Source organism: Echinops telfairi, unplaced genomic scaffold, assembly GCF_000313985.2.
Source record: "Echinops telfairi isolate 266 unplaced genomic scaffold, ASM31398v2 ScPeMD7_5;HRSCAF=22, whole genome shotgun sequence".
NCBI classification, from domain to species: Eukaryota; Metazoa; Chordata; class Mammalia; order Afrosoricida; family Tenrecidae; genus Echinops; species Echinops telfairi.
In genome coordinates, this window is record NW_022103901.1 from 21,785,615 (window position 1) to 21,810,464 (window position 24,850).

Sequence of the window (24,850 nt, forward strand, 5' to 3'; positions counted from 1 at the left end):
GGAACCACGGCAACACGTGCTTCATGAACGCCACGCTGCAGTGTCTCAGCAACACCGAGCTCTTCGCCGAGTACCTGGCGCTGGGCCAGTACCGGGCGGGGCGGCCCGAGCCCTCGCCTGACCCCGAGCCGCCCGCCGGCCGCGGCGCGCACGGCCAGGGCGAGGTCACCGAGCAGCTGGCGCACCTGGTGCGGGCCCTCTGGACCCTCGAGTACACCCCGCAGCACAGCCGCGACTTTAAGGTGAGGGCCCCTGTGGGCGCGCGGCCTGCGTAGGAGGGGCCCCCCAAGACCGCCCCCCCCCCCCGAGGCGCTCATTCGTCCGGATGCCTCCATCCATCCATTCGTCGCGTCCCTCTGCTTACATTTATTGAGCGCTCACTCCCTGCCCGGCCCTTGATGGGCACCGGGATGCCGCCGCGAACCAGACCACCCACCATCAGGGCGCCCACCTTCTTGGAGGTGGCGGGGTTGCCAGATTCTTAGTTCTGCCACTTTTTAGCTGTGGGATCGTGGGCGAGTTGATCAGCCACTCTGTGCTACAGTTTCCGCGTCAGGTACTTGCCCAAACAAGGGTGTTGCGACTTTAAAAGTTGTTAGCTTGCGTCTTATGAAATGATCCATGATGCCGTGGAGTGGGTACCGACTCATAGCGACCCGACGCACAGCAGAAGGAAACACTGCCCCGTCCTGTGCCGCCCTCACGTTTGTCCTTACGTTAGAGCCCTGGTTGCACCGGCCCTCTTTTCCGCTGCCCCTCTGCTTCCGCAAGCCTGATGTCCTTGTCCTGGGACTGGTCTCCTGACAATGTGTCCAAAGTACACGTAATTGAGAGGTGACCATTTTTTATGGGATTCCGTGTAATATGCAAACTCCTTCACCTGTGCCCAGTACCGTGTGTCTGTGCTGCGGATAAGTCAGGTAAGGAGGCCTCATCAGATAGCTGTCCGATAGGAAGGATAGTTTTTAATTTGGTTGAGAATCTGCACAGCAAAACATACATCAGTTCAACCATTTCTACTCAGCGTGGGTCACATTCTAGTGCTACCATTCTCACGCTCCTCCTCTGAGCTTTGCTCCCTCATTGACATAAAATCACTGCCAAGTGAGGATCCTATGTCATCTTGACATTGCTGTTGTCAATTTGATCCTGTACAGATAGGTCTTAAAAGAGCACAATACTTAAGGCAAGTACTCCTTTTTTTTCCTAAACTATTTTGCCTTAAGAAGACTTCAGAAGATTCTTTTGGTTTAAAGATGATCTGAGGACAATAGCCCTTCCCTCCTCTCTGCCCCAGAAACTCTGGAATGCGTGAGAATTAAAAATTCTGTTCTACATTTTCTGCCATTTAGCATTCTTCTATAGAATCTTTGATCACAATGTTTAGTAGTGGTAGCTGGGCGTCATTCAGTTCTTCCAGTCTCGAGGCAAAGGAGATAGTTGCTCTGGGAGGCGATTTGCCACACATTCCATGTCTTCTGCCGATCCCAGATAGGCTGGGAGGAGAGCTACATTTCAGCAGTTGTGCCTTTTGAGATGCAACTTGAGTGATCACAGAGAGAGCTAGCCGCGGAGGGGGGCGGGGAGTTTGATCCAGGTGTTGTTCTAAGGGCTTTCTGATTGGTTCCAACTCATAGCTGCCCAGTGTCCAGCAGAAGGAAATCCTGCCTGGTCCTGAACCACCCTCACAGTCATTGCTATGCTTGAGCTCATTTTTGCAGCCGCTGCTTGAATCTTATCTCTTTCAGGTTCTTCCTCTTTTTCTCTGTCCGTCCTCTTCACCAAACATGATGTTCTTCTCCAGGGATTGGCTCCCGATAACATGTCCATAGTACGACAGACAAGTCTCTCTTTTCTTGCTCATAAGGCGAACTCTGTACTTCCAAGAAATATGTTTGTTCTTGTGGCAGTCCATGGTATATCGCTGTTCTTTGCCAACACCATAATCCAAAGGCATCGATTCATCTTTGGCCTACCTTATTCAGTGTCCAACTTTCACATACATATGAGGCGACTGAAGATACCACGGCCAACCACACCTTGGTCCTCCCAGTGCCAGCTTTGCTTTTCAACACTTCAAAGAGGTCTTTTGCAGCAGATTTGCCCAATGCAATAAAACCAAAACCAAACGCCCTGCCATGACGTCTACTCACAGCACCCTTCCAGGCCAGGGTAAAACTGCCCCTGTGAGAGCTGCTGAGACTGGACCTCCTTACAGGAGTAGTTTGATTTCTTGAGAGCAGTAGCCATGATAGTTGATCGTGGATCCAAGTGAAAGGAAATCCTTGACAATGCCTATCTTTTCTCCGTTCGCTATCATGCTGCTTGTTGGTTTTGTTTTCTGTTTGTTGAGGTGTCATCTATGTTGAAGGCTGTAGACTTTGATGCGCATCAGTAAGTGCTTCAGATCCTCTTTCAGCAAGCAAACCCCTGTAGATTACTAATAGTCTGTACATGGGATTACCATGAATTGGAATCGACGAGAAGGAAAATGGAGTTCTTTCAGGGAGAGGAGATATTCGCTTAATGGGGGTTCAGATTATCCTGTTACCAGATTAGGACCCCTGGTGGCACAATGGTGAAGCACTCAGTGGTAGTCCCCGAGGTCTGTTGGATCAAAGACCTGGTGATCCGCAAGAGTACAGCCTCAGAAACCCTATGAGGCAGCTCCCCTCTGCCTCGAAGGGTTGCTATGAATTGGAATTCACTCAGCACACACCACCAATAAAACTCATCAGATTAATTAAACATATCTCAACAAAGCATTCCTGACTCACAGGCCACATAAAAGCACACAGTGGGCTGTCTATGACCCGTGAAGTCTGCTGTCTGCTGTGTAACTTGTTATGCAGCCAAAGGGCACAGGATGGGAGCTGTGTGGTGGGGATGGGGCCAGATGGTGCAAGGTCATTTAGGCTGCAGTAAAGAATTCAGCCCTTTTTTCTGAGCAACAGAGAAAGGTATTTTGACATTGTATGAGTAATACTTTTAGGTTGGACATGGCATGATATTAAGCAGAAGGAAATCAAACAACCAGAAAGTTATTAATTCCTTTTCCCATTCTCTTTCTGCCCTGATCATGCCTGGGAAAAAGTCTCAGCTTGATGTTGGTTCAAACAACCGAACAAATCCACTGCCATCGAGTTGATTCCCATTCATAGTGACTCTGTAGGACTGAATGCAACTGCCCCTCATCTTTCTCCCTAGGAGTTGGCTGGTGGGTGTGAACTGCTGATCCTGCAGTTGCAGCCCAATGAGTAGCCCAGTATGCCCCATAGGGCTCCCTGTCATTAGTATCTCTTCTCAACCCCTATCCTGAACACTCTTCTTTCCCCCTTATTTTTAAGCAGAGAGACTTTGGCATTTAACAGCTATAATTTAATAAGGATGTTTTCATTGGATATACATTTACATTTGTCTTACATGTATGGCAAGTGGTGCTGGTTTTCCATCAATGCAATTGCTTCTTTTTAAAATATACTTTAAAAAAAAGAAAGTCATTTGATTAAAATATAAATATTATCTGGCCAAGCGGTCTGCATGTGATTAAGATGGTGCGGGACAACGCTGCTCTCTCATTTTGGTATATTTTACTTAAATTTGTTGATATTGTAGGAGTAATAGTTAGGCTCAACTCTTTTTTTCCTCAAGAAGAAGAAATAAAAGAAGTGGTTTGAGCACTTGGGGCTAAAACAAAGCAAAAACCCAGCTGGATCTCAGAGATGTGGGGATAAGAAAGTATGAGAACGGGAACCAGCTGACCCCAGGAATTCAGGCTCCCCTCTGCCTGTCATAGCTTCAGCAGTAGCAAACTGCTTCAAGGTCAGAGCCCAGTCATCCAGTTGGGGTTTCTACTCTGTTCTAAAATGTGAAAATCAATTTCTACAGCATCTTTGCATGTGAACAGTTCCCTGCTTTTTAAGAGGTTATACTACTTTTTTTATCCATTAAGAAGCTGTGAAAAGAAATGGATCAATAATTGTGGAAGAACGCAGACTGATTTATAGGCATACTTTAGCAAAGTTTGGACAGATTCTTAGAGGCCCAATTTGAAAATATATAATCTTCTGACTCGTTATTAGATTTCATTCTGCATGTATTTGTTCATTTACTTCCCAGATAGGAATGCATTCAGCTCAGGAACAAAACCTTGACAGAGCCTTTAGCAATAAAGCCGTTGAAGTAGCCCTTGCAGCCAGTCTGGAGTGGGGCAGGCCCAGTGGCTTGGTGGGTTCAGCAAGGACAGAGACTTATTCTTTGCTTCTCCTCTTGTCCTGGGAGTCCATAGGGAATACAAGTTTTTGCAGAAGCTCCCTCAGCTGTCTTCTGCTGGCATCTCATTGACTAAACCGTGTCTGTTCACTCCTGGCCACCACAGAAATTGGAAATAGTATGTAGGGTTTCCTACCTTTAATAGAGATGAGCACAGGGGAAGGTTTTGGGGAATGGCTCTAAGATCACCCCACCATTAAATCGTGTCTGCCTCTGCTGCTCTGTGCCAAGCACTTTGCTGTACTGGGGATTCATTTGTGAAGAATTCAATTTGTGGAGGAGATACACGTGTAAACAACCTAACCTGGGAAGTTCTTAAGGCTGGCTTGGCTTCTCACACTTTGTTTTCTTGTGAATTGGGTGAGAGTTCTACAGCAGATCAGTTTTCTATTCAGCAATCTGTACACATTTTGTTTCATGTCATTGATTGCAGTTCCCGAGATGTCACATCATTTATCACACTTCCTGGTTTCCATTCTCTTTTCTTTCCTAAGCCTTCCGAATTTTGTCCTTAAGTAAACACTGCCCCTTCCATCTCAAATGGTCAGTTATTCTAAGGAGCCCTGCCCCCTTAGTGTTGTTCTCCCTGTAGACCCATTTGTTGTTTGGCAGAAAATTGGAAGTTGAGGGGGTAATATAATCAGAGTGAGTGTTTGAAGTGTGGGTGGAGGGAGATGTTCTGGGACCTTTAGTGGCAAGCCTAGCTCTAACCTTCAGGTGCTCAGCTCCAGCTGGGAGCTCCTGGTGTGCCTCCAGACGTTGAAGAATAAATGTTCCCTGAGGGGCCAAGAGCCACCCCGGGCAAGCACCTGAGCTCTAAAATGAGAAACACTCTGGGGCTTAAATGGAGAGGAAATGTTTTGAGAATGATGAGGGCAATGAATGTACAAATGCACTTTACACAATTGATGTATGTATGAATTGTGATAAGAGTTGTATGAGCCCCTAAAAAATTATTTAAAAAAACCCCACATCTGGGTTAAAAGAGAAAAGTGGCAGTTAGAGCCATTTCTTCTTTTTTATTATTAATTGGGAGTTAATACATATATCATCCCATAGTTCAATCACGTTAAGCAGAATTCCTACCGCAATCAGTTTCCAGACATTGTTTTCTTCCTGTATTCCTTGATATTGTCTCCCATTTGCACCCTTTTCCCCACCCCTGTACCCCCCGCCCCAAAAGCCCTTGTTCTACTTGCTCATCAATCCTGAGTTTCATATACTGAAAAACAGAAAGACATATAACAACTTCAAGAGGGTGACGACCCGCCCCCCAATGCCATAACACCTTTGAAATAAACCCTAATATGAATGAACAAAAACAAATACAGAAAATGTTGAAAACCAGATCAGGTTCAGCATGCCTCAGAGAGGGGATCAACTGTTCAGTCAAATTTATTAGAGCCTCTTAAGACATAGCAAGGTCGGGCCAGTCAGCCCATTTCCTTCTGTGAAATGAAAACCCAGTTTTAACAATCACCTAGTCCACTGAATCCAAAAACACCATTTACCTGACAGTTCCTAAAACTGTTTGGAAAGCCTGGAAATCTATAGCTATACCTACATAGGAAATCATTAGTGGTTACAGAATTTTTAAGAGGATAAAAGCACATTCCAAAACATACTGTAGTGCTTTTCTAGACCCCAAGGTAAACTATTTCAAGATGGCAAATTGGTTTTCTCTCCTTTGCCAATTCCAAACAACTGTTAGTGGCTGCTGGGAGCCCAGAATCGAGCAGGATTCTGAGCCGGGTGTGCGCTCACGAGAAATCGGAAACAAAAAGGGATGTCTGAATCAAATGCGGGTGTATCTTTCGTCCATCTTCCAGGTGTTTGATTTTTCTTTATGCTCAAAATAATGGCCGTCAAACCTAAGAAAACATCTTACACGACACAAGAACAAACAAAAACAACCACCAAAAGCATCCTTCTCCTGCAGTGCTACCAGGCTTGCTTAATGGGGGTTGGGGGTGGGGAGCAGGGACACTGATCTTGTTCTTCTCCTGCTTACACATCAGTTCTGAATTCTCGACTTCCAAAGTGTAAAGTTTAAATGCGCATAGCCTCCAGCCAAACCCCATCTACAACACACCTCTCCGGGCTTCTGCCCTCGCAGAGCACACTCCCCAGTGCAAAATACTAATGTTTCCCGGCTCCAACACACCTACAGTCCTTCCCACCTCTTCTCTACCTGGCAGGCTTCGTCCTTCAGAACACAGCTCAGAAGTCACTTCTTGTATGATGCGGTGCTTGTCCCTTGGTGCCTGCTATTCAAAGAATGTGTGGCCCTTGGACAGGCAGTGTCAGCATCTCCAGAGAGCTTGTCAAAAATGCAGAACCTCAAGTTCTATCCAGCTCTGTGGAATCCGCACCTGCTCTGTAACACGATTCCCCAGGTACGTGCTTTGCACAGTACAGTATGAGAATCCCAGGGGCCTGAGGCCAGGGTGGAGCAATGTTGTGACCCTCAGCTGCACACTATCCCTCCTAATGAATACAGCTTCTAGAATGGTCCCTTGTTTGGTCTCCATGGTGTGGTCTGCACATGTCCTTGTTTGCAGAGTCACTGTTAAGACATGGACTTCACTGCAGGCCCCAGGCACTCCTATCTTGCTTTGAAACCTGAATACTCAGGTGTTCACGTGAAAGCCCCTTATTGCTGGCCTTTACCTTGATGCTAGCGAGGTGTTCTAGGCTCTTACAGTGCTCTCTGATTTCTAGTACCCCGGGCTCTGCTGCCGTAAGTAAAAGATGGATGCTTATCTCTCAAACAAGAAAGATGTTTTTTAGAGCAGCAGTTTTCAAACTGCTTCCAACAGGCTGACAGCTGAACAGGGTCATCTCTTGATTAAAGGATTGTGGCGATTTCTTTCAAATTTTCAGTAAAACAAAACATAATTAAAGAGTATGATTTTCTCTCCCATAATTTTTTCTCTCTCTTGAATGTTGGTGCCTGTTGGTGCTCATTTATCAGCGAGAATTCTCAGGCTATGTAGGGAATACATTGCTATAAACAATGAGTTGCAGACAGCCTGACATCAGCGGCTGCTGGGGTTCCCACGTTCCTTTTACAAGGCCTTGGGCTGGGGACGTTGCATATTGTGCTGCAGACCGATGGCACATGCTTTCTTGGTTTATAGGAAGTTGTTCAGTAGTGGGATGTTTTGTAGTATTTCCTATAAAGTACTCTGACTTAAGGATGTCTCAAGTTCACTTGGAAAATAGAAAACAAGATATTTTATGGATTTCTGACAAGAGTGTGACATAGAAAGGATGCCTTCTCTGATCTGTTAAACCTCAACACTTAACTTGGAATGAAATTCCAAAAGCTTTCGAAGAGCAAGGAGGTAACTGAGGCAACTGAGATAACACCGCTGGCTAGAGGCTATGGGACTCGATCTGGAATTCTGTCTTGACATCCATTCATGTGTTCTCCGTGTATACTCCTGTGCTGTGTGCACTCTGAATCCTGGGCCTGTAGCCAGCCTATCAGTATGTCCACTCTTTCCCCTCGGAGATGGCAGTCTTGAATTATAGTGAGCCCGAGTGTGGTAGCTAGCTTCAAATATGTACCATCACGCTTCAGACTCAGGTGTCTTGAAGTCTTCCTTGCAGACTGTTGAAATACTGCTGCATGAGCACTCGCACCTCTTGTACATTGATGGGTTCATTCTTGCCTCCTGCCACTGGGTTTAAGATATATCATAAGTAGCAGGTCTTCCTATGTTGATATAGTTAAGTCTTAATTCATCCTTCCTCACACTGGGACTCCAACGAGGGATATTTAGGTTGTATAACATTTTTTAACAATTAGAGCCTGAGCTGCAATGAATGAATAATGAATGCCCTTTTGCATATATCAGTCCTCCTTTTCTAAAGAATGTGTCTTCGAAGTGGCAGCGTTGAGCCATAAGGAATGTATACTTAAAATGTTGCCTTGTTTTTTACCCTTACAAAGGTTTTATGGGACAAAATTCTCTGAACCTATCCAAGACACATGCTGGGGTCTAAGCCCAGTCCTGACATTGTGCTTGCTCTTATTATCTGTTCTTAATCATCATTTTCCAAATTTAAAATTATTTCCTTTCAGATAGGGCACTTTTGTTTCAGCAGTATATATGTCTACTCTACACTCTTTTAAACTTGGGCTCTCTTAGTAAGTGTTGAGCCTTTACTGATAATTGCAGCTTCTTAACAGGTATTAAAAAGAAACCCTGATGACATAGTTGGTTGAGTGTAGGCTTTTAACCCTAGGGTCAGTGGTTCAAATCCACCAGCTTCTCTTGTGGGAGAAAAATGAGCCTCTCTGCCCCTACAAAGATTCTCGTCTCAAAACCTAAGGAACAATTAAAAGTTGCAATTGACTCATTGTCAGTGGGCTTGGTTTTTTGTTTGTTTGCTTATCAGATGGTGAGGGGCAGTCAAAGAATGTGTTACGAAACTGTCTAAGAAGGCAGTAGTTGTGGAATGAAAATATGCAAACAATTATAAAACGTCTGTTTCCTAACTTAATTACTGAGCTCTTACGGGTAACGGAACTAGTTATGTGAGTGGTTGGGAATAAACTATGACGTTTTTTAGACAAGGTTCTTGCGTTCACAGAACTTAACTGCTCATAGGAAAATGATTTTAAACTGACTAGGGACGTTCAATGGGAATTCAGAAAAAGTAAGATCATTGTGAGCTGAAGTAGAAGACTTCCCTGTTAATTCATTGTAAGCAGTTGGATTCTTATAAAACGTATTGACCTCTGTATCAATCTGGGTACTTTGAAGAAACATCCACAGAAACTCATGTATAAGAGAGAGTTTTATATAAAGAAAACAGCCCAACCCAGTGCTGCCCAAGCCCACAAGTCCACCATTAGCCCATATGTCACTGTAAGTCAGAAGTGGATGTCCAGCCCCAACAACGAAGTCTGTGGTTATCTGTTAGAAAGGCCTTAGGGAATTACTACCATACCCATTTTTCCCCCTGACTGGCTACACCAATTATTCTCTCACACACTTTATCTTTTCCTTCTTGGCTCACAACTTTACTTGGAGTGATGGTGGGTGCAGTGGATAGAATGGAGATATTGTGTATTGCCACTCCTGCTCTATTTTGATTACCATTAATGTGACATGTTTTATCCTTTTTTTTAGTTTTTAGTTTATTTTTGTCTTTGTGTCTAAAATGTGTCTCTGGTAGACAGCATGTTGTTGGATCTTGTATTATTATCAATTCTGCTACTCTTTTGATTGGTGCATTTAAGTCATTTACAGTTAGTGTAATTACTGATAAGTATGAATTTATTGCTGTTATTTTAGCTGTGTGTTTTTTGTGTAGTGTGGCTGGCTTCTACATCATTTTCTCGGCTAAGTTACCATAGATACTCTTGTATAAACTGAGTTTTTGTGGTAAAATTAGGTGCCTTGGCTGATATTCGGGTTGGCTTATAATCGAGTATATGCGGTAATTTGTTTGTGGGGCTTCTTATCATTTTCTTAATTGCTATTGTTTTAATTATTATATCTTTGTGATACTCTTTATTTTGTTATGAAGGCTTATTAATTTTTTTGAGGTTATCATGTATATTTTAAATTTCCTCCCAAGTTTAAAACAATCTATTTTATCTTAAAATCTGTGACTTCCTCTCCATTTGAAAGTTATGTAACTACACGTTCTCTCTTTTTACTTTGTAATTACCTTTATTTATAAATTGATTATTTCAGTCTTGTAGGTTTGTTTTACTTTGGTTACTTCTGTAACTTGGTTGGCTTCTAGGTGGTATTGCCAATGTATTAATTCTAAATTGTTGTCTCCTGTGTTGCCTCTTTATCTAAAAGAACTCCCTTTAGTATTTATTGACCTGGTTTTTACAAATTCTTTTAATCTGTTTGTCTGGAAGTGTCCTAATTTCACCATTGTATTTGAGGGACACTTTTGCTGCTTGAGTGTTATATGGCAAATTTTTTTCGGTTTTATATATGCGGTCTGCCCCATTACCTTCTTGCTTGCTTGGTTTCTGCTGAGAAATCAGAGCTTTGTTCTATTGGTTCTCCTTTGTAGGTAACTTTTCTTCTGGAGCTGCTCTCAGGATTCTTTTTTTTTTTTGCCTTTGGTTTTTGTCTTTATCTTTGGAACATTGATTGATATAGCGTGGGGATTATCATATGGGGTCTGTATTAGGCTGGTGGACTAGAGAAACAAATTCAGTGACACTTATATTCAGTGACAAGAAGTGATTACCTATCAAGAAAGCGTCCCAGCCCAGTCCCATACTATTAAGTTCCTCTTCAGACTCACACAGCCACATGCAATGAGGCAGAGTGCAGGAAGATCACAGGCTGGTAGGTACAGAGTTGTGTGGATCCACGGTCAGTGGAAACATGGCAAGGCTCTGGCAGCTCTCAGGATCAGTGGCAGTGTCCTAGTAGGTTGGAAGGCAAAGTTGTAGAGAGAGGAGGGGATTCCCAAGGTCATCCTTATAGAAGACTACTCCCCCCACCCCCAGGAGATAGCATCAGGCTATGACCTAATTCACAGATTGGATTCCACCCCTCCACTTTTATGCATCTTTAAGTTGACATAAAAGCATCCAACACATACAGGGTCTATTCTGTTTGAAGTTCTGTCAGGTTTTTGAATACATCTTTTCTCATCTTTCATGATGTTAGGGAACTTTTCTGACTAGAGCAACTGGGTGCTATGTACCTATTTGAGGAGTGCTAGTTTTGGGACGTGGATGAGGAGTTTAATTTCAGATGTGTTAAGTAGGACAATGTCTAGTAGGCAGTTGGATAAAGGAGCCTGGAATTTAGCAGATTGGTTCGGTCTGGGAATAAATATTTGGGAGTCATTAGCCTGTGTTATTTACTCTTGAGCCAGCTCTAACTCATGGTGGCTCCACACCCAACAGGATGAAATGTTGCCTGGGCCTGTGTCATTGTCATGATTGTTATTATGTTCAAGTACATTGTGGTAGCCAGTGTGTAGTTTGAGCATCTTCTAACCTAGATGGTTCATCTTCTAGCACTGTATATAGCACAGTGTATTCTATTGTGAATCACAGGACTAGCATTGGTTCATACTTTGCATATAGATCACTGGGCATTTCTTCTTTGTTTCAGTTTAGATGCTCCACTGAAATCTGTTTACTATGGGTGATCTTGAAGGTATTTGAAACATTGGTAGGATAGTTTCCAGCATCACAGCAACATGCAAGCCACCACAGTATAGCAGAACTAATCATTGATTGGTGGGTCTAAAGCTGGTATTGAAAGCTATGAGGTAATAGAGTTAGAATTGGATTTGAGGAAAGAGGAGAACAGAGATACCATTTTAGGTTGTCGGGAACCATTCTGAGCAGAAGGAACAGGGATGCCATAGTCTAGGGGCAGGAAGGCTACAGGGCTGTTTGCTGTGGATGCTTGATTGGAGCAGGTTTTCTTAACCTCAACATAACTGATATTTGGGACCAAATAATTCTCTTCTGGGAAGGTCTGTGTATACTGTCATGTAAGCAATGTTCTCTACTTTTCATTTAGTTCTAATATTCATTGCAATGGCCACATAGGACTCACAGAAAATTCTCGTGATTAAAGGGGTTTATTAAGGCAGTTAAAGGTTAGCAGTGCCTAACCTTTAGTAGCCAGAGAATATGCCACTCCATTGTAAGACTCAACCCAAAGGCATTCAACTAAAGCTCAGTGGGTCAGCAAACCCAGCTTCTTGATTTAAGTGCGAGAGGCACCCCACTCCGGTAAGCCTCAGCATGAAGACACTCAGCTCCATTTGCTCTGTGGGCTGGGAGCATTAAACACTCTATTTAATGCTCTGGCTCTTGGTTCATCCACTGCTCCTCTCATGTCACCACTGTCTTCTAGATCCAGGAAGTTCTTCTAGATCCACGAAGATCCAGGGCAGGGATCTTGGGATCTAGAGGATGTGCACCACTCTTGGTGCTTGCTGGTAGTGAGATTCTTACCCTTCCTCCCCCCTACCCCAATCCCAACCCAGTGGGCGCATTGTACACACAGCAGGATGGCAGTCACAATGAATCTTGTAAACAGGGCATGCTTTGAATTACTCACAGGTGAATACTATCAGGGTCTTCCTCCATGTTTTTACTCTGACCCAGGTAGGAAAAGGCCATTTGGTTTTGGACAGAAACCAAATGGAGTTACCGAGGCTTTGCACAGAACAGCTGCGTGAATGAATTCTTGCCTTTGCAGGGTCTCTTCTGAGCACTGTAGTATGTGTAGCAGCATCCCGGCCCTATCTGTTAGATCCATTAGTACAGCCCCTCACTGCCCCCTCCCTCGCCTTCCCCTCCCCCCGCCACTATATCAGTTGTGACAACCAGGTATGTCTTCTGGAGTAAAATTGCTGTTGGATATGGACCGCTGATTTGGAGAGGAGGTGGATGATTAGATATGTGGATGATATGAAAGAGGAGAGGGAACCTTGAAGTTCTGTCGAATATTTTGGACACTGCTCATATGTTTTTTTTTTTATTTTTAGTTGTGCAGAGTCTGATTTCATGAAAACAGTGTTTCTTAAAAATAGACCTGATGTGGCTATAAATGAATCAGATGGTGAGAAAGAAAATGCAGAGAGGTGCTGAGTGAGGACACAATGCCAGATTGTTAAGGAGACTCCAAGAAATGGGGTGATAAAGGAAACCTCAAGGTTTCAGGCCTGATTGGGGGAGAAAGTGTTGGAGCCGGCTGATGAAAATCAGAGTTGGAAAGGGGAAAGTAGTGTGTGGAGCGCAAGAGGCAGTGAAAATCATGTATTTAAACGTGAGACTGGGTACTGTGATATAACTAAGAGGGTGAGTCTTATGACAGTTGGAAATATGCTCTCTAATAATGAGGGTGGTGATACCATGAGGGTAGGGGGAAGGTGGGGAGGAAGGGGGAGAAAGGGGGAATCGATTGCAATGATCTATGTACAACCCCCCCAGGGGGACAAGCAACAAAAACATAGATGAAAAGTATAAATATGAAAATTAAATAAATTATAAATTATCAAGGTTTCATGAGGGTGGGAGGGGGGAAAAGAGAAGCTCATACCAAAGGCTCAAGTAGAAAGAAAATGTTTTGGAATAGTGATGGCAACATATGTACAAATGTGCTCGATAAAATTGATGTATTTTATTGTTGTAAGAGTTGTAAGAGCCCCCAATAAAATGATTTATTAAAATAAAAAAATATATGGTCTTGTTTGATTATTTCCATTTAGCCCTGGATATAGTAGGGCTACAGAATCAATAGAATCAAATTTAGATGGGTATTTCACAGACACATAGACATGATGTGTACTTACGAAGAGCACTGATTTGTCGGAGCACATCCTCTGGGCTGGTCTTGCGTTGTCAGGCATTATCCCTTAAGGGCATGGCGTGTATCACCTCCCTTATCTTCACATGTACTGTCACTTAAGCAACATGAGTTGAGGTGAAGATGAGGGAGGTGATACACGCCATGCCCCTAAGGGATAGTGGGTCTTTACGGGAGGACTGATGGATTAAGCAGCAATTGCAGTATGGAAGGATGGGTGCTGTGAGAGAGTTTTGCATGGAATTCACCTGAGTGAAGGAGAGGAGGAGGGCACTCGGTGGAAGAACTGAAAAGGTATCTGGGTTAAGTTCTGAGTGACTTGGTGAAATTTTCTAGGTGGACAGTGAAGAGATGGGAAAAGGCTTTCTAAACCATAAAACCCCTGAAGTGCAAAGGCTTGGAACTTCAAACACCTTGACTTAATTCAGAAAATATCACGTTCCACTGAAGGATAGGGTGATGACTCGGGCAGGTGAGTTGGTGTGGTGAAATGAAATGACTTTCTAGGCAGTTTCTTTGTCACTCCCACCCAGTGAATGAGTGGGGACATGTAAATAGGTATAGAGGATGATCCTAATTTGGGTACTGGTCAATTTTTGTCATTCTGCTGGGTTTAAGAGTGAGCCATCTAACAAACAGGGTTATCTAATGACTCAAGAAAGAAGAGCTATCTGTTGAGCTTGTGCACAATTCCTGCCTGAAGTAGTGGAGACAGCAGAAGTTGGAGCACCAAGACCATGAGACAGCAGAGGAGTTGCATTGAGAGCATGAGCCAGAGTGCTGGGCTTCCAAGGCCAGAGAGATGTGCCTGAAAGCACACGGAGAAGTTCTGTGGACAAAAGAACTCTGTCGTTAACATTTTGTAACTCTTAGTCTCCCTAATAAACCCCCACGATTGTGAGAATTGTCTGTGAGTTGTGTGTGGCTATTGGAATGGATTAGAGAGCCCAGCAGAGAAGGGATGATTGGTATCAGAATAAGGTAAAGGAGGATGAATGGTGGAGGCATGTCTGACTCTCTCTGCCTGGTGGCAATTGGCCTTGACCGGCTGGCACGGAGTTGGGATCTCCTTGTTCTTTGTGTAACCAAAGGAAGTCAGGTGTGCCTCATGCCATTTTCTCAGTTGGGGAGGAGATCTATTGTGTGACGGTTTGGGCAGAGCAACATGGAAGTCCGTGTTATACCAAAGTAAAATACCACCCATTGAAGGCCGTCACCCAATTTTAAACACGGTTGTGATACAGTTGTCTTTTTTTTCTTTTACTTACCAGTTTAAAAACATGATTTTAAGTTCTTTGATGTCTGATAACTGATCCCTTCTACACCTCGTGGTCAGTCAAGCTGGTGTGACAAAAGCCAAATTCTGAGGGTTTTTTTAAAACAGTTTTTCCCCCCAGCAATATAAACTAGCACTAAATATTTAGATTTGACCCCATTTAGAGTTGTTGAGGATGGATGAGGAAATGATGAAAGAGGGACAATGACAAAACTGGGTTCAGAGAGAATGATACATATTCATATCTCATTGATAGAACTGGGTGAGACAGCTTAGATGTTTTTAAAGATGATTTATGGCTATAGATTTTTATTACAAAAGCCGAATTTTAAAAAATTATTTTATTCAGGGCTTGTACAATTCTTATCACAGTCCATACATACATCCATTGAGTCAAGCACATTTGTACACCTGTTGCCCTCATCAATCAAAACATTTACCCCCCCACCCCAGCCCTCAATATTGTTTGCTCATTTTTCTCCTCCCTCCTGAACCGTTCATAATTCATAAATTGTTATAGTTTTGTCATAACTTACACTGTCCGATCTCTCCCTCCGTCCTCTTCTCTGCTGTCCATTCCCCAGGGAGGAGGTTATACTTAGATTCTTGTAATTGGTTCCTCCCTTCTACCCAGCATTCCCTTCACGCTCCAGGCCTCACCCCTCTCACCGCTGGTCCTGATGAAGTCATCTATCCTGGATTCCCTGTGTTTCAAGTTGCTATCTGTACCAATGTACATCCTCTGGTCTAGCCAGATTTGCAAGGCAGAATTGGGATCATGATATTGGGTGGGGGAGGAAGCATTAAAGAACTAGAGCAAAGTTATATGTTTCATCGTTGCTACCCTGCACCCTAATTAGCTCGTCTCCTCCCCAAAACCCCTCAGCAGGGGGGTGTTCTGTTGCCAACCGATGGACTCGTGAGTCTCCACTCTGCACTCACCCACCTTTACAATGACATGAATTTTTGTTCCTTGATGCCTGACACCTGATCCCTTCGACAGCTCGTGGTCACACACACTGGTGTGCTTCTTCCATGTGGGCTTTGTTGCTTCTGAGCTAGTTGGCCGCTTGTTTATCTTCCAGCCTTTAAGACCCCAGATGCGCTATCTTTTGATAGCCAGGCACCATCAGCTTTCTTCACCACCTTTGCTTATGCACACCTGTGTTTTCAGTGATCGTATCAGGAAGGTGGGCACCCACTGATCTGATTTTTAGTTCTTTGATGTCTGATAACTGGTCCCTTCTACACCTCGTGGTCAGACAGTCTGGTGTGCTTCTTCCATTTGGGCCTTGATGCTTCTCAGCTGGATGGCTGCTTGTTTATCTTCAAGCCTTTAAGACTCCAGACGCTATATCTTTTGATAGCCAGGCACTGTTAGCTCTCTTCACTGTATTTGCTTATGCACACGTTTGTCTTCAGTGATTGTGTCAGGAGAGCGGGCACCCACTGATATGATTTTAAGTTCTTTGATGTCTGATAACTGATCCCTTCTACACCTCGTGGTCAGTCAAGCTGGTGTGACAAAAGCCAAATTCTGAGGGTTTTTTTTTAAACAGTTTTCCCCCCAGCAATATAAACTAGTACTAAATATTTAGAATTTGACCCCATTTAGATCTTTACACATTGGAATTTTGCAGTGGCAGAACTTGCACTTGAACGTAGAGTAGTGTGAGGACAACTCTGTGTTCTTATTTCAGTGAAACACATCTCCTCCAAGTGCCATTGGCTACACTTTTGTACTTCTTGTCCACATGCAGGAGCCCTGGTGATGTAGTGGGTTATGCATTGGACTTTTTATCCCTACAATAATACATAGTCTCAGAAATCCACAGGGGTAATTCTACCCTGTCCTATTGACTTTTTGTGAGTTGGAATCGACTTCATAGCAGTGAATTGGTCCACATGCATATATAATTTCCTATTCACATGCATTTATCATTTTACTAGAAGCTATCCTCAGATCATTTGGATGTCAATTTGTTTATTCAACTTAGAAGACATTTTCCTATGTTTCTAAATGATATTTAGAACACTGTTAATGCTTAATGATTTATATGGTATTATATTACTAAGGGAGCCCTCATTCACTCAGCTTCATCTAGCCACTTCTAACTCATGTGACCATGGTAGTTACATAAACTTGTGTCAACGTGAGGGTATTAAAGACTGAAGGGGGTAGAGTTTAGCTTGTCAATCAGGTCACAGCCTGATGATGCCGCCTGGTGGGTGTGACCCTCTTATGAGGATTCTGGGAACTTTCTTTCTCCCTGGAGGTGGACCACACACCCTCACTCCTTTGCCTTCCTGTTGAGGAGCCACACTCGGAGAGCTGAAGGTGTCACCTGGAGACATGTAACAGCACTGAGATGTTTCCACCGCCACTGGACCCACAAGACTTTTCACCCACTGGCCTGTGATCTTCCTTCCTGCATTTTGCATCATTGCATGTGCTGCGTGAATCTGAGAGGAATTTATGGACTAGTATTGGACATATGGGCTAATATCGGTCTTATGGACTTGATCTGGACTGGCTGGTATATAACTACTTCTTGATAGAAAGCTTTCTCTTACACACATATGAGTATCCCTGCATTTGTTTCTCTAGTCCACCCCGTCTAACACAGTGACCCTATAGCGCAGAGTAGAATTGCCCCTTTGGTTTCTGGGGCTGTAAGTTTTAAGGGAACAGAAAGCTCATCCTCATCCCACTGAACTGGTAGGTTTGACAGTTAGCAGTGGAACTCATAACCCGCTCTGCCACCAGGACTTTTTTTTTAATAAAAATCATTTTATAGGGGGCTCTTACAGCTCTTATAACATTCCATACATCAGTTGTATCAAGCATATTTGTACATATGTAGCCATTATCATTTCCAAAACATTTTCTACTTGAGCCCTTGGTATAAGCTCCTCTCTTTCCCCCTCCCTCTCCCACTCTCATGAATCCTTGATCAGTTATATATTGTTATTATTTCATATCTTAAACTGTCCACTGTCTTCTTTTAACCACATTTCTGTTATTTATCACCTTCGGTGAAGGGGGGGCGCTCTATGTAAAACCTTGTGTGGGTTCCCCCTTTCTCTCCTTCCCCCTCCCTAACCATCCCCCTCGCCTCATAATATCACTACTCCCACTACTGTTCCTGAGGGGTTTATCTGTCCTGAATTCCATGTGTCAAGAGCTCTTATCTGTACCAATGTATACTCCAGTCTAGCCAGTTTTGTAAGGAAGAAATGGGTCATGGTAGTGGGGTGGGTGTGGGTGGAGGAAGCATTCAGGAACTAGAGGAATGTTGCCACCAGAACTCTTAAAGGAGACCTAGTGCTTCAAAATTTATTCACTGAACTGTTAACCAAATGGTTGGTAGTTTCAACCCACATAGCCACCTGGCGATCTGTTCCCATCATGACCACTGCTCTGCTCTGTCCCACAGGGTCACAGTGAGTCGATGCTGACTCAGCCACCCAGTAGGACAGCATAGAACAGCCCCTGGGAGTTTCTGAGACTGTAACTCTCTGTAGGATTCGAAAGCCCCATTTTTCTCTTGAGCAGTGGCTGGTGGTTTTGAACCACTGGCATTGCAGTTAGTAGCCCAGTACATGCCTTCAAAGTTCCCTTCATCAGGAAAGGGTGTTGGATTTTATCACATGCTTTTCTGTTTCTGTAGAGATGATCTTGTGGTTTTCTCTTTGTTCTATTGATCTGTATTACTGCTATTTAATTTTTAATGTTAAAAATTTCTTTTCATTTTTGGGCAAATAACCATCTTTACTGAATGTCTGCCAATCACTGGTAAAATCATTAACTTGCAACAAAACAAACACTAATGTTACAATAAGAAAGTCTGACTAGATTTATAACTGGAGAAGGAATTGAAGAGTTATTAAACAACTGTCTTCCCCCAAAGGATAACAGAATTTGGTGGATCTATTCACACATTCTTTCAGGGATCAGATAATCCCTATATTGCATGAACTGCTTAAAAGCATTAAAAAAAAAAAAAAAAAGAGCTCTCAGAGGCAACAGGATTGTTCCCTAAACCTGTTTTTGTCTGTCTCTTCCACTTTTTATGTCCCTCGAGGGAAGGGCCTCTGTATTATTATTCACCACTGAATCTCTGTAATCTCTGGCTTGTGATAGTGTGCAACCTATTGCCTAACCCAACCTAAAATGTCACAGGACAGGGTAGTTTGCAGACCATTCTGAGTTGTAAGCATTGGTGTGCTGGATTGTGAGGCCTTTTGAGCCTTAGGCATTGAGAGAGGACACCACTTGGGAGAAGAAATTGGTGGCCCTCAATATACAGAAGAATCTTATGAGTCCATTGTCTGAAAATGCAGTGAGCTGCTTTACAAAACATTCACTCCATCAGTTTAAGCAGAGTCTTAAACTTGAATGACACTATACTTACCTTGTATTGGATTTAATTTAATTCTTCTCTTTTCTTTCTAACTTTTCCTCTGACTTTTGGACATGTGAAAATGTGTCTTGGCAGTGGTATGTATGGGTAAGGGTTAAGAAGGAAGAGATGAACGTCACTGAGATTTTGTAGTAGGCTCTTTGGATGTCGTGCTTCAAAATGGGAAGCCAAGAATGGCAAACAGTTCTGGAGGTGGGCAGAGAAATTGGGTCCACGTTTTGAGTGATCACATAGTATTTGAATATAAGAATTTTAGGAAAACGTAACTTTTGAGATTTCCTTATATGTTTACGTTTTTGGTGACTCCTGTAGAAAGGAGCTGGTCTGGTCCGGACAGGAAACCTCTCTTAAACTGAACTACAGATGTTCACATTGCAGGTGCTTTTCCTCCAGTAGTTGCTTGATGTCTTCCTCCATGTGACTTACATTTTGTAGTTTGATTTCTGCCCCTTTTGTTTTGTTAGTGGTGTGTGGTCTGGTGGATTTTTCCTCTCCCCAGCTATACACTTGTCACAATGAGGGGCTACTAAATAGGACAGTGTTCTCTGTTTGTGTCGTTCCCCACAGCTGTTTCCTATAGCAGAGGTCCTGGAAAACAATGACTTCATAGTTTACACAAAAAAGCACTTTTATGTATAGTAGTGCAAGAGAAATCATTCAAAGTTGAGCAATTTAAAGTTCTGTTCTCTGCTGCTTCTTCCTTCAGAAATACTCTTGTTTGAGCTACTCATTAATCGTCCACTGGCTGTTCCTCAAATGACCTTTTATAGTTAACAAAACAACATGTTTGCTCTGGAGCACATAGAGCTAGCTGTCTTTCATTTGATTGTGTTATTTTCTATTTAGAAAGCATTGTTTTACACACGGACTATGGCAGTTCCTACAGGAATTGACCAGCCACTGGCCATCTGTTGGCCCTTCCCTGAGCTTGTTGAGCTTGCATGGCAGCAGTGTGTCCACAAACAGACATTTCACGCTGTAGAAGATTTCATATAAACTGGTCAGGAAATGCCTTCGTTATCTGATTTTCCTTTAAGGAATCTTTGTAACTTCATCATCAGTTCAGTAAATTTGTTCCAATTTCAACTCTTCTTTAAGAGCAAGACCGAGCCATCTGATTCTTAGGAAATTTAAGACGACAATACTACTCATAATGCAAGGAACTTTTTTTTTTTGATGTGGAACCAGATGATTTATAATTCCATGCACAGTTTTCTCATTTAGTTTTAATGGAAGCCCTGTGAAAAAGGGCAGCATTTTCCCCTTTTAAAGTTACGATGCTTGGGTTAATTGCTGGTGAGTTCCAAGCCTGGGAGCTTAAACCAGAAGATACTAATACTCGATAAGAAGTGGTGGACAGTGATAATGAAGCTGCTCCTTCTAGACCCGTGCCCAGTTGAGTACCCTTCCCCTCACCCGAGCCTAATCAAAATTCATTCCTTGTGAATGATGTGACCCCACTGAATTCTTTTTCATCAGATCCCACTGCTGCGCATTGATATCCACGTTTTCCAGAACTACATGTTCCAGGCCTGTAGATTGCTATGACACTAAAGCAGTGGTTCTCAACCTTCCTGATGCCGTGACCCTTTAACATTTCCTCATGTTGTGGTGACCCCCGAACCATAAAATCATTTTTGCTGCTACTTCATAACTGTAATTTTGCTACTGTTATAAATCGGGCTATCCAGGTGAAAGGGTCATTCGACCCCCAAAAGGGTCATGACCCACAGGTTGAGAACTGCTTCATTAACGGTTTCCATATTCGGCCCTGCCCTCAACATTTTTGCCAGGGACTTGGATAAGAAAGGACTTTGTTATAGTCACATAAAATCTGTGAATATCTTGAAGCATGTAATATCCATTCTGAATGACAGAATCCAGATCCGTGAAGATCACTGATTAAAATTAACTAGGTGAAGTGTAATAGAAACCCGCAGCTTGCATATGGGTCCAGAAAATGAGCTACTAATCGTAACATGCATCTGAAAGTTTCTGGGTGTCTGACTGGTTGCCAAGAATGGGTAAGACTTTTATGCTACCTTAAAAGAATCGTCAGGGATCTAGGGAGGTGATAGTGCTGTTTGCTGTCACGCCACGTCTTATGTTTCATTCTGGGAACTTAAAGGGATGTGTCATTTCTGGGACACTGACAAATTGAAATGTGTCTGGAGTTGGTTGTGGGATAGTGGGTTGCATCAAGTTCGTCGTGTCCCTTAGAAGAGTCTTCTGTAGCGATGAGGGGATTTCTTTAAGAAAGTATTTGATGGCTTCTGTGGACATAATTCTACCTCCTAGATTTGTGGTCCTCAGTATGTTTCATCTTGACGTTTGCAGTCGCCTTTACGTACTTTTAAACACTGTCTCTCTAAATGGGTAGGTTTTATTACAGTTGAATTTATTTTGAACTATATATTATCTCTCCTTAAAAATTGCCATTCTTTAAGCAAAGAAAAAAAATTAGCCAGACATTTAGGCTTTTTGATTTTGACTCCCTGTTACACTCCTCTGACTTGGGAGGTAATAGGTATGAGCCTTAGAGTCCGAGATTTTGGTTCAGATCTGAGATCTGAGGCAAGTGGCATCCCTTCTCTCAGCTTCTCTTGGTCATATTTCCTCTTTTACCCCATATCGGTATAGCAGTGAAAACAAGTTCTGGGGTTGGTCTTTTGTTAAAGTGAAGTGGCATAAAGCAAACTTCTCAAAAATGGGAAAGTGCCCGAATACCTCACTGGAGCTGCTTTTAGAAAAGAACGTATTGTTATTCCACTCATCATAATGTTCAGAAACAGGCCAAGTTAACCAATGGGGTTCGGAGTTAGGAGAGTGCTTATCTTTGGGGCGGAAGGCAAGTGTGGGGTTAGGGGCGGCAAGGGGGGAGTTTCTGGGGTGTGATGTTTCTTGATCTGGGTGATAAATGCTCACAATTCATCAATTTTTCAAACTGTACTCTAGTGATTTGTACGTTTTTCTGTGTATAATATGTATAATTAGGGACCAAAGCCTAACTAGGGATGAGGTAGGTTTTTTGCTTTGCCAATTCTGTCCTCTTCGGGTCCTAATGGTACATAAAGGACCATTGTGTACTCTCATAGCATCCCTGTTCAAAAGCACCCCCTTGCTATCCTTATCAACAAATTCATTTTTGAAAACCTGAAAATACCTGTTATAAAGAAAAACAAAACCACCTATAATTTGCCACTCACAGATAATCACTGTTAGAAATTTGGTATATGTTAAGGGAAACGAGTTTGAAATAATTTTCATCTGTAGTTCTTAATTTTAATCATGCATTTAATTCTTCATGTCTTTAAAAACACTTAAACAACATTTGTAATAACTGCTTATTGTTCCATAGTAGAAAGATATATAATGATTTGTTAGAATGTAGTTGTCTTTTCTCATTCTTCTGTTTTGACTTTTAACTGTTGGAAGTTACTCTTCTAGTACTAGGTATCTTATTTTTAAGAAATCTAGCCGTTTTATTGGCATAATTCATGTACCCATGCAATTCAGTGGGTTTAAAAAGAGTTATGCACGTATTTTCTTAGAGTTGATTATAAATCTTCCCCTAGACACTTTAAAAAAGCTTTGCTTTATTAACCATAGTTGAGTGAATCTTAAATTGTATTGGAAAGTGACAAGGAGAGCAGAAAGACACTCGAGTTGCTTAATTGGATACATAAACTCGCTCTGGTGACCCGAGCTGACTTTGGACTTGGAATCGAGCAGGCTTGGCAACATTGTACGAGGAACGATGGACAGGGTCTCAGTTAATCTTCATCTACATAGTGACTTGAGCATCAGGAAGTGAGGAACACTGTGCTTTACATTATTAGTGGATGAGAACAGAGTTATCCAAAGGCAGGTCTCTGTTACTCTTGTTTGCATTCTTTCGAATCTTGGGACACTCGGGCAGGACGGTTTTTTACGTGCTGCAACTTGATCTTCCAACATAGTCTGAATTCCTCCTTGCTCCTCAAATAATAACATTTCAGTGAGATAAACGGCATTTTTGTTTTGGGGCCACATTTCAGTCACAAGAAAAAATGCAAATTACAACAAAGCAAAGTTGATGAATAGGAATTGTTTTAAAAGCAAATCAACGTCCAGAAGCCTCAGGGTTGGCGCAGCTAGAGTTCAAGTCTCAACACATGTTACATGTCTGTGAATTGCTATTCAGAATTAAGGACCTCAAACCAACCCTAAATGGTCCTGAATGTAGAAGAAGAAAATAAGATTCTTTATTTTTTACAGATCGTGGACAAACATGTTTTAAGTGTATTTAATTAAACAAAATTGAATTGATGAATAATGGTGACCTAACATTCCCCCTCCCATGGTTAAATCACCTCTGAGTTATGCAATCACAATCCATTCTAGTGCTCACCCCCCTCCAGTCTTCACCATTTACTCCCAACATCCCCTTATATCTTCCCATCATTTCCCCTACCCCAGCCCAAAACCCCAGTCCCAAAACCCCTTGTATCAGTTATTCTCATTATGTATCCACTCCTGTGCTTCACAGCTGGGAGACCCAACAGAAAACAAAATCGAAGAAAGGTGGTAAGATTTAAAAACATGATAATAAACAGACAGCGATACATACAGATAATGTGTAAGAAGGGACATACCCCCAACAACATGCAAAGAGCCAGGGAAGAAATGTCTGTCATGGAACCAGTAAGAGATCCCCAGAATATGTTCAGGTACCATCTGTAGGGTGGTCAACATGCCAAGTGTCAAGGTCTCTTATGAATATTACAATGGTCTTGCCTGTAAGTAAGGCTGTTCCAGACCTTTGCCTGTGGCTGGAGTGGATCTGCCAGTGGCTCAGCCTGACTAGACACTCTGCAGATGGGTTTTGGGCTCCCACTCTCTCATACCCCTCCACAAATTGGGTGTTCATTAATTTTTGCCTTGGTGCTTTTCTCCTCACCATATTTGAATTTTGTGATTGTCATCTCTGGATCACACAAGCTGGTGTACTTCTATGTGGACTTGGTTGACTCCTCACTTAATGGCTGCTTGTTTGAATACAAACCTTTAAGACCCCAGACACTATTCCGATTGATAGCCAGGCACCATCTGCTTTCACCACACTTCGCTGTAGCATCCTTATCTTCAGTAGCAGTTCATGAAGGTGAGGTTGTAGTAGGGCCATGATGTAAGAACTGATTGTTCTAAAGTTGGAACTTTAGGATTTAGTGCGAGCCCAAAACATAAGGGTTAATTCTATTGGAAGAGGTCAGTGCCTGGTATATTATAGATATGCAGTCAATGTGAATTATTATTAGTTACTTTTTTGTACCAAGTATTAATTACTCGGTACTGAGGAAATAATACTGACTAGGACATTCCTGATCATTCTCTAGTGATGGAGACTGAGATAGTTTATTGTGCCAGCCTGGCCGATAAACAAGTGGGATGAACTGAAGGGCAGAGAGATAAATGCCTTGGTGAGTCTCGCCTTTCTTGTCTCTCGCTCTTTGATCATCGGACCAGTGTGCGGCTGCCTTGCTTGTCCTGTGCCTCAATTTAAAGGCTACACT

At 42.7% G+C, this 24,850-nt stretch overlaps 1 protein-coding gene across 1 annotated transcript in view; it reads left to right on the forward strand.

Annotated features, from left to right (window-relative positions):
- Positions 1–5: 5 nt before the first annotated feature.
- The window catches only part of USP31 (ubiquitin specific peptidase 31), a gene marked incomplete at its 5' end in the record, with an annotated part of 87,445 nt that continues 62,600 nt past the window's right edge, over positions 6–24,850 (forward strand). The window contains one exon of the mRNA XM_004705726.2: positions 6–242. Within this exon, the coding sequence (XP_004705783.2) occupies positions 6–242 (237 nt within the window). The remainder of the gene's footprint in view (positions 243–24,850) is intronic.